Here is an 18200-nt window from a genome sequence, read left to right on the forward strand (position 1 = left end):
TTGCTCTTGGACTATTATCCAATCTTTATTTGCATTACAATATTGAATACAAAAAGACAGATGTTTAGTTCTTGTATCCTCGGCTGGCTCTGCGACCACGGGCACGCTCGAACTTCCTGCCTTTGGAGCGCACATAGGGTCTAGAGAACAGAGAAACATGCTTTAATTTAAGGCCGTTGATCCTTTTGATGAACAGTTTAACTCAAAGTGCATATAGTTTCCTTACTTGGTATGGCTGTGGGGGGTTCCAGGAGCTTTGCCAAAATGCCTGTACACCTCTCTGGCCTTACGGGGTCCTGCAGACAAACAAGACAAGAACTTTAACAACCCTGAGCTTAGCGGAAAACAAAATACCTATGTAGAAAATTAATTCAGGACATAAGCAGTAAAACAAAATTAAATACGGAGGTGGTTATGAAGACCAATCTGACTAAATACAATTTTTACTCAAGTTGAATCCTTGCTTTACGAACACGTACCTGACAACAGAACGGTGCCCTGTCCTCTAGGTGCAGTAAGCGCCAGCTGGTCAAAGGTCATGATCTGTCCACCAGCCTTCAAGATCCTGCTACGAGCACGGTCGGTCAACTTTAGGGCACAAACCTGTGAGACAACACAGGATAGAGAAATGAGCATTTGGACATTCAGACCATCTCATAACTCTGTGCTCTCATCGGCAGGTGTCAACAGAAAGAGACTTCAGAAATGTTTGTGTGAAAAAAAAAAAATCAAGAAACACACCATTACTTGCATCGGATTATTAAAAGCATAATTATCTTTGTAACACAAAGTAATTCTCAACTGTAAAGAAAACTTACATATATGATTCACATTATAATTTCCTTTCTTGTATTCTTTTTTTTTTTAAATATGATATAGCAACTGGCTACTTTTTATGCATGCCAATACTATTAAGCATTTACAGCAAATATAAAACATGTGTTATGAAACACCAAGAAACATTTCATCATTTGAATACATTTACTATATACTTAATACAACTATACACATCCAATTATATAACTATAATTTATGCATTTTATTATAAACCAAAGCAAAATGCACCTTATACAACATCAATAAAGAAATTAAGAAAACATGTTAACTAGGCATGCACAATATGAGATATTTGCCGATATCTGATATGCTTAAATTTTTCAACTCTTTTTGGCCGATAACTGATGCGGATACATTTCATTTTATTTGGAAACAACACCAAGTTCTCTCCTGTGTGGAAATTATAATTATTTAAAATTTAGGTTAGTTTGTAACAAGAACATATTTGTTAGAACTAAACAATAATTAAGTTATTTTATAGTGACAGTACATTTTGAAAACAACAATAAAACGATCAAATGGCTGCATTTTTTTTTTTTTTTTTTTTTTTTTTTAGAAAGATTTAGCAGTAACCTTAACATTTTATTTTAAGATTTAACATTTGTAGATGGTCTAAAGCAAGAGTTGTAAAATCCTGAAAATATTTTAGAGCTTATAGTTTGTTTAAAAATGACATATTACACATTAATGAACATCAGTACAGGCTATATAAAATTATTTACATTTACATAATATTGTGTCATGTTTGTGATTTTTTTTTAAATTCATGCAAGCTATAGCTTCTGACCTTTAAATCAAAACATACTCATTTTATGACATCAATTACTGCTTTTATTTAATCAGAAATAGTCTTATTATTATTTGTATTTTACTTTCATTTTATTAAAAGCAAAGAGTATAGAACCCCAAGACGCGAAACTCTGTTGTGTTATGGGTAACAGTCTGTAGATGGCGCTACGGAGGCGCAGCCACCATTATGGACTGAAAGCTGCTGAAATCGTTAGCGCCAGTTCGAGTGTAGAGGTTTTGCTGTTTGTTTTTAGAAATCTATACAAAACTTGAACTGGCTAGTAGCTGGCTAGCAAGTAGCTAGCTAATAGTACACTAGTTTCCGAAAGATGGTCAGAGTTCTTTTTTGTTCATGTGTGCATTTGCTAGATTTTACACCTTTTTGACTAATGCTTCCATTCTATGTCAATTGCTCTTCTCTCACAAAAAGAAAAAAACAAACAAACAAACTTATACACAAATGCACACACAATAGATGGTGGTGTCTGATTACTGCGATCTTATGGCACCACTTCCATTTTAGTACTGTTTATAGTTCATGTGTGCACTTGCTAGATTGCACATCTTTTTTTTGTACCTTTCCGCCTGTAATAGGACATTCACAGATTGTTTTTGTTCTTGCCATTGAAACATTCACTGTGTGCACTTTCACTGAAGATGTTGAAAAACAAGTTGTTCATATTTTTTTTATTATCTATCAACATAAATATTGATAGATTAAAGGTTTGCAATAATTTTATAATTGTATCTTTGCAAACCATTAGTGGTAGGCTAATGAAGTCGATTCGGTGGGGGACATACCCTTACAAAAAAAGTGCTATAGGAATCTTATATTATATAGGAATCAAAATATTATAGTAATCTTATAGGAATACTAGGCCTATAGTAATCTGGGACATACTACAGAAGTACGATAAGACTACTATAGAAATACTATAGCAGCTTTAAAATATTATAGAGGTATTACAGAACATCACAGAAGTATGTTATGTTCTGTAATACCTCTATAATATCCTAGAGCTGCTATAGTATTTCTATAGTAGTCTTATAGTACTTCCATAGTAATATTTTGTTCCAAAATACTGTTTTCCTAAGGGTAATTAGGCCATGCATAACCAACACATAGACGTATATTTTCTGTCATTTAACGTCAGTCATCCTCAATGCATTTTAAATTGTTTTCATATTTAGATAAGATGGCCAGAAAAAATTAAGTTCTGTTAAGTTTTTGTTATGTTAAGTTTTTCAGTGCCATTGACTCCCATTATTTCTCGGCGTTTTCCTTCAGTTTTCAGTCCATAATGGCAGCCGCACCGTCACGTAATGGGGGTAACTGTTGCTATGGAGAGTTCTATTGAGTTTCGCCTCTTGGGCTTCTATACTCTTTGTTAAAAGTAGAATAACAGTGCCACCTATGGATTAGAAATGCCTTACCGAACAGGCATTAGGACCCGGGGGAGGCTGTCACTGCTGCAGCTGCACGTGCTATTACAGTTTATTCTATCATACACATAATGCGTCATTGAAGTGCTGGGCGGTAAACCAGTTCATACCGAAAACCGGTGTATATTTTCGTTACGATGTTAATTTTGAATATACCGCCATACCGGTGTATTTAATTACTCCGCGGCCGCGCGACACTGTTTCAGACGGACCCTTTACAATGTTGCACTTCTAAGCAGCGACTGCTAGGTATGGTGAGGGTAAACTCAGCAGTGCTCTGGTGTTACGTTATAACGCCTGTTTCACACATAGTCCGTCTGCTGTGCGTATTAACGGATTCCAGCTGCACGAGGTTGCCATCAGGGTGTTCAAGGAGCAGTGCAGCGATTGTTAATGTACGGAGTCCATTTCTGCTGTGCTGCAGGCACTGATTAAAGTGAAAACACATTGTTCGTGGGAAAAATGAACATGGATTGACATGGAAAGGCTGTCAGATGGGTTTTTGGCTAGGTTTAAAACAAGAAAAAGAGCACTTTTAGATAAACAAAGAAAACAATATATATATATATATGTTCACTTTTATGGAAGCAGAAAAACAAAGTTCATTGAGACCCGTGGGATTGCTTGTGATAAAAGATTTAAATGCAAAATCCATGAGACTTTCTGTCTATGGTGTTTTAGTTTTAAATATTTTAACAAGTAGGCTAATTATTGTGTTTAAATGTTTTGCTGCTTGCTTGAGCAGCTTATTATACAAACCTAGAAGTAAAATGCATGAATAATGCGTTGTTTATATTTATTGAGTTTAAACTAATGTCTATATGAAAGATTGTTACTGTTCTATGATAAAAGACTTACAATGCTGAAAAAAAAAAAAAATATATATATATATATATATATATATATTTTACATGATATGAAATCAAAACAATGAACAAATGTTGTGTTTGTGGACTAAATAGACGCGGATCAGTAGCGGACTGCAAACACGTCCTGTGTGAAAACACAATGAGTCTGTGCTGCGGACTGCATATGCACTGCAGGCAGATTATGCATATATAATATCCATTTTATGCAAGTGCTGTCGGGCTAAAATTGTCGCCAAAGGCGGCAACACGAGCAATTTTCTCCAGCACCTTAGCCGCAAGCACGTCTTGGAATATCAACCAGCAGAAAATGCATTGTATACCTGATTATGCATAAAAAAAAAAAAAAATTTCACATGGAGCAGCATTAACTACACAGATCCATTGTTCACTGACAAGCTGCGTAAAAACACGAGAATATTTTGTGCATCTTTTACGCAGCTTGTCAGTGAACAATGGCTCTGTGTAGTTAATGCTGCTCCATGTGAAATAGTGCAGGTGATGGAGATTTACAGTTGATTCCAGAACTGGCTTTACTGACGAGATGCACATTAAATATTGCATGCGATTTTTCATGCAGCCCTAATCAGAACATTAAAAAGACAGCATACTTCAATAAAAAGGAGGACACATTTAACTTTTCACATTTAGCAATCATGCAGTTCAGCATCTCTTAAAAACAAATTTCTTATGAACAAGTGGTAAGAATCAGAAGCAAGACAGATGTGTGGCCAGACAGACCTTGAACTCAAAGGCTTTATGACAATGTTATACGGATTTCATTGTCTGGTCTTACCTTCAGTTTAGGGATTTTCTGAATCCTGACGTCATCAGTAATAGTTCCCACAACAACAGCAGTCAGGTTTTCACGGCCTGGATGCTTCATCTTACGGATCTAGAAGCAAAAAAAAAAAAGAAATTAGTTTACAAAAAAAAATATATATCTTTTGAACATAACAGATGTTTACTTATGTGACAAGGCTTAACATAACAGGGCAAATGTAAATGAGATGCATATACAGGAGTAAAATTGGGGTTCATCTCACCAGTCGGGACAAGGCCATAGGGGGACGGTTGGTCTTGCTCATGAAGAGCCTCCTCAGGATGACCTTGTTGAAGGGGGCATCAGAACGGCGAGACAGGAATCTGTACAACTACAGCAGAAATGCATTAGTATAAAATGAAAGCAACAGACAACTCGTGTGTCTTAAGTTTCATTATGGTTCTTACCTTGACCAAGAGCCTCAGGTAAATATCCTGACTTTTGGGCTCCTTCCTGTGAACCTTACGGTCCTTGTTGTGTCTGATGTCAACTCCCTTTTAGATCGAACACAATATTTAACGTTACACACAAATAAAAAGATTAATTATAAAAAAAAACGTGGAGCTGTGTTAGATTCAGTAAGTTCTCAATAGATTACACTAGCCATAATGATGTATATTTGTGAAATAATGGCTATAATAACTACAAACCCAACGTGAAATGAAGAGAACTTCATACGATACATATTAATACATCGGTATCAGATACATGTGGCTCAGAGAAACGCGCACTGCCAGAGCTAGCAGAATTAGCTTAGCCAACACGAGTTTGATTCAGCGTCCAGGCAACATAAAATAAATATCAGCAAATATTTGCCGAATATCTGTGTATACGAAATTTTAATAAGGGAGTAACACGTTGTCAGTGGACATCTTTAAGTTTTTCAAAACATATGAATGGAAACCTCCGCTTCGCGGCCCGATGTGCGCCAGCCGACATTTACTTACTAAAGCCACACACAATACTCTACAATACACATATTTTTTGACGTGTAATACTATGTAATGCTTCTAAACATCATCTGCAGCAGATTTAGAAGAACTATAGCTGAGGATGGTGGCAGATTTTGGAAACTGGTACATTCCTTAAGAAATCAAGCTACCTACCATCTCGGACTCAGAGTGAAAAGGGAAAAGGAAAGCTCGCGAGAGGACGTATAGCGAGATCACGGAAGGCTATGGGTCATGTGACTGGAAAGGCGAGTCCGGAGTGGTGCAAGCTTCCTCTCATTAAAAAAACCGTGAGCTTGCCAATGACGTCATGGATGGTTACAGAAAGGTTTGTCATACAGAGAAAACACACTTAAACATTAAGTACACTATTTATTGAAAGTATTTCTAAAACGCATTTAACCAAACAAATAGTTGAAAATATAAGTATGTACTCAGTCTCTATTTTAGTTACAAAAATCAACTAGTTACTCTATCTCACCATTACTTTTGAATCTTGTAGTCGAACTAGTGTCTTTATTCATTAAACATTTTGAGGAAAATATAGGCATAGACATTCTTGGAGGGACCTTTTCTATAAGCCGATTTGCAGATTAACCCCCCCCCCCCCCCCTCCCTAAAATTAAAGAGGTGCAACCAGAGTCATTGAAAATAATCGTTCTTCTCAAAGGCATCAGGTCTGACTCTAAACTTTAAAAAATGTGAATTAATGGCGATCCATAATTGTAACTTAGTCGATATAGAGGGCATTCCAGTGAAAAAATAGGTAGGCTATGGTATTTAGGGGTTATGATTACTAAAAATGTTGTTAATAGAGAGCACTCAAATTTTAACTCTGAAATAGAGTTAAAGGGTTAGATCTTCGAAAAATGTAAATTATGTAATTAATAACTCACTCATGTTCCAAACCAGTGAGACCTCCGTTCATCTTTGGAACACAGTTTAAGATATTTTAGATTTAGTCCAAGAGCTCTCAGTCCCTCCATTGAAACTGTGTGTACGGTATACTGTCCATGTCCAGAAAGGTAATAAAAACATCATCAAAGTAGTCCATGTGACATCAGAGGGTCAGTTAGAATTTTTTGAAGCATCGAAAATACATTTTGGTCCAAAAATAGCAAAAACTGCGACTTTATTCAGCATTGTCTTTTCTTCCGTGTCTGTTGTGAGCGAGTTCAAAACACTGCAGTCTAGTGATATCCAGTTTGTGAATGAAACACTCGATGTAACCGGATCTTCTTCAACCAGTTCACCAAATCGATCTGAATCGTTTAAAAAAACGGTTCGCGTCTCCAATAAGCAGTAATCCACAAATGACTTAAGCTGTTAACTTTTTTAATGTGGCTGACACTCCGTCTGAGTTAAAACAAACCAATATTACGGAGTAATTCATTTACTCAAACAGTACACTGACTGAACTTCTGTGAAGAGAGAACTGAAGATGAACACCGAGTCGAGCCAGATAACAAACGAAAGATTGACTCGTTCTCGAGTCAAGAACCAGTTCTGTCAGACGCATCCAATTCGAGAACTGAGGAGCTGATGATACTGCGCATGTGTGATTCAGCTTGAAACAGACCGACACACTGATGTGTCTGAACCGAACTGATTCTTTTGGTGATTGATTCTGAACTGATTCTGTGCTAATGTTATAAGCGTGTAAACAGAAGGCTTGAATCAAGAGCAATCATCACCAATGACATCATCTTCTTTTCTTCAACTGGTTTATTGAATCGAACTGTCCGGAATAACCGGTTCACGGAAAAGAACCGAACTTCCCATCACTACTGGTGATCCGAAACCGGTTCTTGACTCGAGATCTGAGTCAATCTTTCGTTCGTTATCTGGCTCGGCTCGTTGTTCATCTTCAGTTCTCTCTTCACAGCAGTTCAGTCAGTGTACTGTTTGAGTGCATGCATTACTCCGGGATATTGGTTTGTTTGAACTCAGAGGGAGTGTCAGCCACGTTAAAAAAGTTAACAGCTTAAGTAATTTGTGGACTAATGCTTATTGGAGACGCGCACCGTTTAAAACGATTCAGTTCGATTTGGTGAACTGGTTCAAGAAGTTCCGGTTACATCGAATGATTCGTTCGCGAACCGGATATCACTACACTGCAGAGTTTTGAACTCGCTCACAACAGACACGGAAGAGAAGACAATGCTGAATAAAGTCGCAGTTTTTGCTATTTTTGGACCAAAATGTATTTTCGATGCTTCAACAAATTCTAGCTGACCCTCTGATGTCACATGGACTACTTTGATGATGTTTTTCTTACCTTTCTGGACATGGACAGTATACCGTACACACAGCTTCAATGGAGGGAATGAGAGCTCTCGGACTAAATCTAAAATATCTTAAACTGTGTTCCGAAGATGAACGGAGGACTTATGGGTTTGGAACGACATGAGGGTGAGTCATTAATGACATAATTTTCCTTTTTGGGTGAACTATCCCTTTAAATCCTTCAATTATTGGTTAGCTCGAGAACTATCTGTATTGGGTAGAATTATCTTGACTAAAAATGAGGGAATATCTAAACTTATTTATCTCATGCTTTATATATCTGCCCCAAGAGTAGTTAAATCGTTTATTTGGAAAACATTAAACATTTTGAAACATTATTTACATAAATTCCATATGGTGAAAAAGTATGAACATGGAGGCTTAAGAGCCATTGATTTTGAATCTCCTTTTGGTACATTCAGAATAAAATGCTGAAAGAGTGTTTAACAAAGTCAAACTCAATATGGTACCATATTCCTAACCACATTGGTCCGTGTATATTTTGGTCATTTGATTTTCTATTTAAAAATAAATAAAGATAAATGAGAAACGGTTTGATTTTCGTTTTTTCGTTTTGTTTAAGAAACGGAAAACGAAAATTTAGCTGCATTTTTCGTATTTTTGTTTGTGGGTAAAAAATGAGATTATGCTTTAATATTTGTTTGAATGTGTGGGCGGCGCTGAAACGCCCCTTTCATCCCTTCTGTACTGCACCGACAAGCGGCAACCGCAAACTCAGTTCATTTTCACCAGGAGAGAAGCGGCAGACAGCAGAGCATATTAATCCCGCGGATTCTTTGCTAGTGGTGCTTGCAAGCTTTATATATATATAATAATTTTTTTTTGACCAAACAGAAATTAATTTATTCAATGACATTTGAATTTTACTGTAGGCCTATATGATCTACAATGACATGAAATATGCGGATTTTTAGCCTAATAATTTTATTCTATACCTATTTAAGAAAAACCTCACAAGTAGCCTATGTTTTCATTTGCTATTACAAACAACAGCAACTGAAGCTTTATCTTGTAGAGTGTAGTCTGCTGCACTTCTCTGATCGGCGGATCCCGATCCACACCTTCCATCCCGAAAACAGGGGAAAGAGCTTCAGCTCCGTCAGTTTGGATCGTAAAACACCCTAAATAACACGAAAACCTTACAAAACTCAACACGATGTGCTTTCTGCCATCTCGGTCTACATTAACTTCTTTCTGAAACGTCAGAAATGAACCAGGCTCATGCATCAGACGAACCATGTCTAGCTGGACATGTCTACTTTTAAAATAATCCATTTAAATAGAAAAATAATAATAATAATTTTATATTTAGGCCTATGTAATTCAAATGAAACCAAGGAGAGGTGCAGTGTTTCCCGTCTGAACTCATTATCTGTAATGATGTCACACCATCACTATATTCATACTGTCATCTACAGAATTCGTGAATTCAGTTCATAATTCTAAGTAGCCTATAGCCTATAATTAAAACATTTAAAGTAGACTAATTATGGGGAAAACTTAACTTATTTTAATATAAATTTTATTATAAATGTGGGGTTGGGTTTTTCCCATTTTATTTTTTTTATGAATGGCCTAGAATAAAATAAATAAAAATTAAAATAATTAAAATAATAAAGTTGTCAAGTCTGCTTTGTCAATAACATGCAGCAGCTGGAAAATTATAATATTATTTTTTATTTTATTATTAATTTAATTAATTAATTAATTAATTATTATTATTATTATTTTGTCTTGCAAGCACCACTACCAAAGAATCCGCGGGATTAATATGCTCTGCTGTCTGCCGCTTCTCTCCTGGTGAAAATGAACTGAGTTTGCGGTTGCCGCTTGTCGGTGCAGTACAGAAGGGATGAAAGGGGCGTTTCAGCGCCGCCCACACATTCAAACAAATATTAAAGCATAATCTCATTTTTTACCCACAAACAAAAATACGAAAAATCCAGCTACATTTTCGTTTTGCGTTTCTTAAATCAAACCGTTTCTCATTTATCTTTATTTATTTTTAAATAGAAAATCAAATGACCAAAAGATAAACGGACCCACATTATTAAAAATATTGCCGGCCTTGATTTTGTGTTGAGATGTGATGTCGACCCTTGCGAAATTCCTCTGAAGGTATCTAATTTTCATTAGATGATAATGGCTTTTTCCTATCTTATAATGATTGCATTAAAAAATACAGAGTTAGAATTACAATAAAAGGTTTTAACAAGGTATGCAATGCTATACCCACTCGATTGTTAAGAATAATCCAAAGTGGTTTTTCTGATCTTTTATTTAGACCTTTCTCTTCCCTCTTTGAAAATATGTAATGTTGACCTTTTGACAGTAAGTGTAATAACAAATGTTTTTACAGAGAACTTAAACGCATTATCACTTATCAGTGTTATTTTCTGGGAGATGTTAAAAACCTTGGTAAAGGACAAAGCTTTTACCCGTTATATGGCATAACCAGTTGCTCCAAAGGTCAAGGAGACTCATTACAAAATCATGTTTAGGATTTACCCAGTTAGTGACTTTATACAACAACAATTTCATTTCGAGTTGAATCCTTGTGGTTTCTGTTCTTCTTTTCCTGAAACACTTGAACGCCTTTTCTTTTACTGTGAGGTATGCTTCTAAATCTGGGTTCAATACACTACTGGCTGTCAGTAAAAATGGAGATAGTATGTTGCATATGTTGATTAAAGACCAGTCTATGTTTTGGCTAAATTCAAAGCCAAGCAGCTGCAGAATAAAGCCTAAGTCAGGAAGTCACTCTTCTGTTGCTTGAAATGACACAAGAAGACAGTCCAGCCAAGAGCAACTCCTCCAACAAAAACAGTACGAGCCACCGGTGGGATCAGCGAGAAGTTCACAGCCTGAAACAAGAATATCATTTATGGAGAAAATGAGAAAACAGGTGAACAGAACAAATGTATGGACTAACAGTACCTGCATTGCTGACCAATACACAACTCCAGTCTACCAGAGAGAGAGAGAGAAAGTAAATCAGTGTGTAAGAAATGATCCTGAACCTTTAATATTTACATTTATGTTGAATACTTCTAGTGTTCTTTCTATGTTTTTTTGGTTACCTTATAAGAGGTCCAAAATTTAGTTCTCCAGTCTTCAAGGGGATCCTCTGCGCCCTCCAATGTGCTCAGCCCTTTAGAAGAGTAATAAACCCTTACAGTAAAACATTTCCAACTATGATTTCATATGCACAGATATGTGTGCATTATTTCGTTCAATTATGAAAGCAGAAGCGGAAGTATGATGAAAATCCGCTGGTTCTCACCAATGTAGAAAGCACTTATTGTCATAGGGGCTGCAAATAGCTGGTCAAGAAACACTTTAAGTGACACTCTTCTGATCCCTCCTCCTGGAAACATCCTCTCCAGCCCTCGTAGCCAATGGTAATTGAAGTTGGCATGAAAACAGAAGCCAACCAGTGCCACCCGAGCAGTCTGGGCCCAGTCGATGCTGTGTTGCTGAGGAGCATGTTGTACTGGAGCCCTTATTTTGCTATCATCCTCTGCGTTTGCTTCTCCAGCCACAGGAAATTCTTCAGTGGTGTTGGAGGTATCTTGTCCCACTGGATCCGGTTTGTGAACTGTCCCTTTGTCCTGAGGTTTTCTCATCATGCTTTGCTGAATGAGGTCTGCTGTGGCAAAAAGCGTTGTGTATCCCACCACATTGGAGATGTATGGGTGGGATTTGAACAAAACCCATGCTCTGTTCATGATGACCGCTGAACAAGGATAACAGATATGTTATTACACTGAAAAATGCACACTGGTTTGGTCGGATCTAAAAGTAATTTCACATGAATGTGAAATTTTTATGTTTACAAATGACAATGACAGATAGATAGATAGATAGATAGAGAGAGAGAGAGAGAGAGAGAGAGAGAGAGAGAGAGAAAGAGAGAGAGAGAGAGAGAGAGAGAGACAGACAGATTCTTAATGATTTTTAAAGAGTGTAAAAACACACTGCTTTTACAGTAACTCACCATGTAGCTGTCCAGTTTCAGAATGAATGACAAATCACAAGGTTCACTTTGTTGGATCCCTCGTAAACAAGCAGGCTGATTGGTCAAACACAGACAAATCGGACCTGTTTGTTCTGTGGTACAAAGTTCTAGTAGCAAGAATGAGTGTTTATGATAACGTTTATCAGTCAGAGAAAGAATTTGAGAAAAAAGCACATGGTGAGAACCAGGGAATGTAAGTTAGGAAAGGGAAAGGCATTAAGCTGATAATCTGTATACAGTTTTCTCATGATAATCATACAAAATTAAATGCAGAAATCAGATGCACAATATGAAGTATGAAGCTCACCAATGTTAAATGTTATGTCCACAGACAACTGCAAATGTTACCATAGTGCTGAATGATAATGGACCAATAATGATTAATATAACTACATTCCAACAAGATGATATTACCAATTTACCATCAGAGTGTTATAATCCAAAACTACTGAAAATCATTTATTACTTCAAATAAGACAGAACTAAAATATGCATTAGAGGACAAAAATTATTAAATGAATATTAGAAATGCTGCCTTGTTAACTAACTGAAATAAAATAAGCTAAAGTACTAGAATTCATATTAAAAAATTTTATTAACGCTATAGAAATATTAGCTATAAGCAAACTAATAAAAATTACATAAAACACAACTAAACAAGTGACTAAAATTTAAATTAAAATGAAAACTGAAAAGATAAGAATAAAAACTCATTTGAAATGGGAATAAATGTATAAATTAAAATAACACTTAGCTATTAAAATTAAAATTAACAGAAATACCTTTGTGATTTCCTTTTTTCATTATATGAAGTTATTTTGTGAGAAGGAAACAATTAAAATTAAGGTAATGAATATAATAGTAATATATGCTATTATTATGATTTTTTTTCAATAAAGCGCATAACTTTGTCAAATTACATAGATGTCTAATTGTGTGTATAAATACTGTTTCCACAACTGAATGCTATCAAACATGATGCATTATTTCATATAATAGTAATATATGCTATTATTATGCTTTTATTTCAATAAAGTTCATAACTTTGTCAAATTATGTACATAAATGTGTAATTGTGTGTATAAATACTGTTTCCACAACTGAATGCTATCAAACATGATGCATTATTTCAGATGTGAATAAAGCTACACCTTGGTGTCATTCTCATGAAAAAAATAAAATCAAATGTTCCACAGAAGAAGGACCATCTCTTCTAAACAGGGTTGGAACACAATGGTGAGTAAACGATGACAAATGTAAAATTTTGCACTATTTGGCACTAGTTTGTCTATTAACAATTGTCCAACAGAGAACATACATACATCACTGCAGAATTCTTTCCTTTTATATTAACTATCCCTTTAAAAAAGAATCTAATTTCAAATATAAAATGCTATATGTGGGTGTTGAATTTTTCATTTTCTTTGGCATCACAAATTAAGCATGCATAGTTCAAATGAATATGTATCTGCTGCTATGAATCCTGTCCTCTGGACTGCGTTCCATTATGTTGAATACCCCCACAGATATTTAAAAACAACCTTTTGTCCTAGGGCGAAGGCAATTTGTCAGTGGCAACCAGCGGAGCTCTCAGACAGGAGAATGTGTTAATGAGAGATCAATTAAAGGCCCGTTAAGCGCTGTGTTTGCTAACACTTAACAAGCGCTGCTGTTTCTGACAGAGCTTCACCAGTAGACTTCTTGGTAATTGCTTTTCTTTTTATTTGGCTGCACTTCTGTCCTCTTTAATGGTGCTGTCTTGCCATCCTTTATCTAAGCAGACAAAGAATCGCTCATTCAATGAATCGATGCCACCCTCCTCTCATCATTCGCTCTCTCTCTTTTGGTTTCTTGGTCAGTCAGGGTACATAACCTGAGCAAAGCCTTTTGCTTCTCTGTGCACATCATTTCAAAGTGGATTCTTATTGAGCAACAGAAGGTAAGTTGAGCTTTCATATAGAAAGATTGAATTTGGTTACCATTAGCTTGTAGCGATCTAAATCTTGTTTAAATGCAGCGTTGGAGTAGTTCTGCTCCCTTTCGTTTTTTGTGGTACATGATTGCAAAATGGTGAACATAAGCTATTTTGACATTCTTTGACAATTTAGAAAAGTAACTGAATCTGATGTTGAATATGATCTCTCTGTCATGCTTATATTTAACCCTCGTTCTATTTCCAAAGCTATGCGTCCATCCAGTATTTTGACCTTTGAACCGGGTTTGGAGGCTGGAGTGCCATGGGGCCGTGATCTTTTTACTTTTGTGACTTCAGCAGCTGGTCACATGATGAGGACTTTGCAAAGACCACGGAAAAACAAGCCATCAAAACGACAAGTCAATCATCGCAGGTTTCTGCACAACATGATACAGAGGTATGCTATACTGGATATATTCATATTGTTCAAAGATATGAACAAAACCACAGTAGAACAGTAATATTGTTTTAATTTAAAATAAAATAACCGTTTTCTATTTTAATATAATTTAAAATTATTTTTTTTCCTGTGATGGCAAAGCTGAATTTTCAGCATCATTACTCACATACATACAGTCTTTAATGTCACATGATCCTACAGAAATGATTGTAATATGCTGATTTGGCGCTCAAGAAATGTTTCTTTTTATTATCAATGTTGCATACAGTTATTTCATTTCTGTTTTTTAAATGGAGGATTCATTAATAAACAGAAAGTTTAAAATATATATATATATATATATATATATTTTTTTTTTTTAAATACACTTTTTTTAAAGGTCTATACTGTCATTTTTGATTCATTGAATGTGGCCTTGTTGAATGTATTAATTTCTTAAAAAATAAAAAAAATACAAATTGACCGACCCCAAACTTTTGGCTGTAAATTTATATATATATTTTTATCATTATAATTAATATTCCATTTGCGTCTACACAGAAAATTTGCTGAAATAGAGGCAGCGAACCATCAGCTGGCGTCTGCTTTATGTTCAACTGATAACCCCCCCGATCATCTCACTCCCAGATTATCTCACATTGTAACAGACCAGTCACCCAAACCTTCAAAAAAAGGTAAAAGAGCCTTACTTTTTTATTGTTTGTTCTGGTTTGGTATAAGTTTGGTGACTCCTTGTTCTGTTTTCTAAGCTATTGAATCTTATATAAATGCTGACAAAACTGAAGCGCTTCCTGAACAACAAGAGGATGTGTGTGACCTCTGGACATTGGACAGTCTTTTGGACACCCGTGTGGCTGATAAAAGTTTCTCACCGTGCAAGTTCTCCAACAGTAGAAGAATGAATTCGAGAACTGAGACGGACGGCAAAGCTTTGGAAAACATCCCTGCAAGCTCAATGGAGAAGGACATCGACTTCAGCTTCAGCTTCGAAAGGCAGCCAGCATCTACTGATTTAGAAAGCCTGACACATATGAACAACAGTCTCCTAGAGGACAGCGTGTCCTCCTGGTTTGGGTCCACTGAAAGAACAAGATCATATTCAAAACCACGTCTCACCAAGTGCCATGACGTGAAGTTGCTCCCCACAGATGTTGATGTTCAAGACCTGTCACCTCCTTCTCCAGTGATTTCACTCTTGTCTTTGGATTCATGTGATTTGGAGGTTCAGATGCTTATAGATGCAGAGCACAATGTGAACCAAATGCAAGATGCCACCATCGGAGAGAGTCTCCAAATGGATATGGTGGATGACCTTGACCTACTGGATTGTTCTGGTACTCATAGAGATCTGGCTAAAACGGCTGAGTGGATGGATCACAGTGAAGAGTTTCCAAGCTCTCTGGATTCGGATCTAGAGAAACTAACAGGTTCTGGTGGTGGGGCCAATAACTCCATGTCCAATTTGGGCCAAACAGGTCATGAATGTTTTGCTAATGTTCTCTGTAGTCAAGAGCCATATAGATGTAGTTTCCATCATGAAGAAATAAACTATGCTATGAACCACAATATGATTCTAGAAGACTGGTTCGGTCAGGTTGAACCTTGCATGAAGACGATTGGAAAGGAGGATGGTTATTTAGATACAGATTTTTCTGTCATGGATGGTAATCACATGTTCCCAGTATTTGAGAGACAGTTGGACCAATGCAAAAGGATTCTTTATGAAAACTGGGAACAACAATCTCTTAAAAGCTCATACAAGAACTATACAAGTCCAGATCAGATTATGATGCAAGGCACTGGTGTCAGAAATGTTGACAAAAACACTGTGCAGGTTGAGAATCTCAACCAGACTTTATCAGGCCCCCAGTGCCCGATAACATGCTGCCTTGAAGGCTTTTGTTATCATAAAAAAGACTCTGGTTTTTACACAAAATTCAGAGGCAGTCACAACTTTGAGGGCGTGGCTACATCTTTCCCAGCCACACTGCATAAGCTCCACCCCACTCCAATTCCGACTCCGCCTCTAGATGATGATTGGTTGTTTGGTAATATTGTGGCGGAGGAAGAGGTTAATACCATGAATAATACATTTGGAAAGTACTGATCAGTCACTGGACAGTAATTGTATGAACTGTATTCATGAATTTCATTGTTTGGTAAACTTTTGTGATTTTTATGATAATTTCTGTGAAATGTTCATGTCTGAGGTGTGAAATATTCAGTGTTTTCTGAAATAAAAACTGTATGAGTATTGTGACATAATACAAAAAGAAAAAAAAGGAAAAAAAATCCAATATTTTAATGAATCAATTTACTTTTTAAATTTAAACTGATTTTATTTAAAGAGCCAGTTCAGTGTTTTATTATCTTTGGTCCGATATGGTTGGGAAGGCTTAAAAAAATGCTTTAAAAGTTATTAATATATTATTGTATTTTTGCATTTAAGTTACATGAATTACACAATTTTAAATGTCTCTTTATTTATCAATTTAAAGTGATTTATTAATTTATAATTTTATTGTTATACATAACCACGCTTTATAATGTATAATGACATTTTAAATTTCTTTTAAATTGATTATTATTAGTTTATTTTATTGTTAGATATAAAGATGTTTTAAAACTTGGCATACTGCAAAACAATTTAAAATGTCTAATAATTTGTCAAATTCAACTGTGATTTCTGTTTTTGGTTAATAAACGGATTCATTCTGTTTGTTTTTAAGTGTATTTCATTCCCTCGCTGTAATTTTAAGTGGCACTATGCTGATGGTGAATCGATAGTGTGTTAGCGTGAAAATAAACCACACTGATTTCAAAACCAATGGTATATTAAAATTCACCCCAGTCTCAATTTATCATTATAGCAAAATAAAGCAAAAGATCAAATAAACAACATGGTTCAAAATTCAAGATCCACAAATGCAATAAAGCACCTCTTCAGAAACACTTCAGATACAAACATGTTTCTCTGCTGGAGTTTTAATTCCTTTTCATACATATTCTCAGCTATTGTCCACTCATTTGACTCATCAAAGCTGCATTATCAAGCACAGGTTCAGTATAACAAGGCTCATTTATCAAACTAAAATATAGGATTCAGAGAAAACACGACTGTTTTTTTTTATTCAAATGCACTCCAAATTGATTTTATGAGTTTGAACATCTCTGGAAATCTGTCCGCTAAATGTACAAATCAATTAAAATGAATCACATTGTTGTTCAGTTGCTTGAAAGGCAAACAGTCAGATTATAGGCAGATGTAATTTAGGAACATGGACAAATAAGAAGAATAAAAACAATCTGTTGTACAAGGCTTGAGTCTTTTGGCTTGTGTGTGCGCTCTTACCCTTTTGTCTTAACAGTGTGGTTTCCTTCATTTCAGTCAACATTTTACAACTAAATACAATTTCTAGGGCAGATACTGTTGCTGAACCACACAGGTGGTAATAACTGCGCTAATAACAGTGTAATAAACTCTTCAGTGCATCAAATTGTAATCTCACAGGCTGAACAGATCTTAAATATGTTCAAATACTTAATGGCGACAGACAATTATTCACAATTTAACACCGTTATCGCTGGAAAAACTAGAGCAGTGTATTAAAATGCTTATCACCTTAACAATATCTATGAATGACAATATTAGAGACTTGCGTTTAGTCAAGGTTAAGGAAACTTGCATTTTTCATGAATTCATCAATTAAAAAACAAGAAACTAAAAAACATTTCAGATCCAATCAACAACTTTAATCCAAAAAGTTTCTATGAGAAGGATGTCTGAGTCAG

The 18200-nt window shown here is 35.7% G+C and overlaps 3 protein-coding genes across 3 annotated transcripts; 1 reads left to right on the forward strand and 2 right to left on the reverse strand.

The window, feature by feature from the left end:
• rpl18 (ribosomal protein L18) lies at window positions 1-5929 on the reverse strand. The gene is made up of 7 exons (XM_059567458.1): window positions 5865-5929; window positions 5166-5252; window positions 4982-5089; window positions 4732-4830; window positions 480-603; window positions 227-296; window positions 1-140 (listed from the first exon to the last, which is right to left on the reverse strand). The coding sequence occupies exons 1-7, from the start codon at window positions 5865-5867 to the stop codon at window positions 65-67; spliced, it is 567 nt and encodes a 188-aa protein (XP_059423441.1). The 5' UTR covers window positions 5868-5929; the 3' UTR covers window positions 1-64.
• A 4472-nt stretch (window positions 5930-10401) lies between these two features.
• Window positions 10402-12158, reverse strand: si:ch211-120k19.1 (uncharacterized protein LOC563199 homolog). Its single transcript, XM_059567002.1, has 5 exons — window positions 12013-12158; window positions 11299-11751; window positions 11096-11166; window positions 10953-10982; window positions 10402-10879 (listed from the first exon to the last, which is right to left on the reverse strand). The coding sequence occupies exons 2-5, from the start codon at window positions 11741-11743 to the stop codon at window positions 10760-10762; spliced, it is 666 nt and encodes a 221-aa protein (XP_059422985.1). The 5' UTR covers window positions 11744-11751; window positions 12013-12158; the 3' UTR covers window positions 10402-10759.
• Window positions 12159-14180: 2022 nt separating this feature from the next.
• On the forward strand, window positions 14181-16858 carry LOC132157701 (uncharacterized). Its single transcript, XM_059567003.1, has 3 exons — window positions 14181-14405; window positions 14949-15082; window positions 15158-16858. Exons 1-3 carry the CDS (start codon window positions 14182-14184, stop codon window positions 16513-16515), a joined length of 1716 nt encoding a protein of 571 aa, XP_059422986.1. The 5' UTR covers window position 14181; the 3' UTR covers window positions 16516-16858.
• Window positions 16859-18200: the final 1342 nt, after the last annotated feature.

Source organism: Carassius carassius, chromosome 15 (genome assembly GCF_963082965.1).
Source record: "Carassius carassius chromosome 15, fCarCar2.1, whole genome shotgun sequence".
NCBI classification, from domain to species: Eukaryota; Metazoa; Chordata; class Actinopteri; order Cypriniformes; family Cyprinidae; genus Carassius; species Carassius carassius.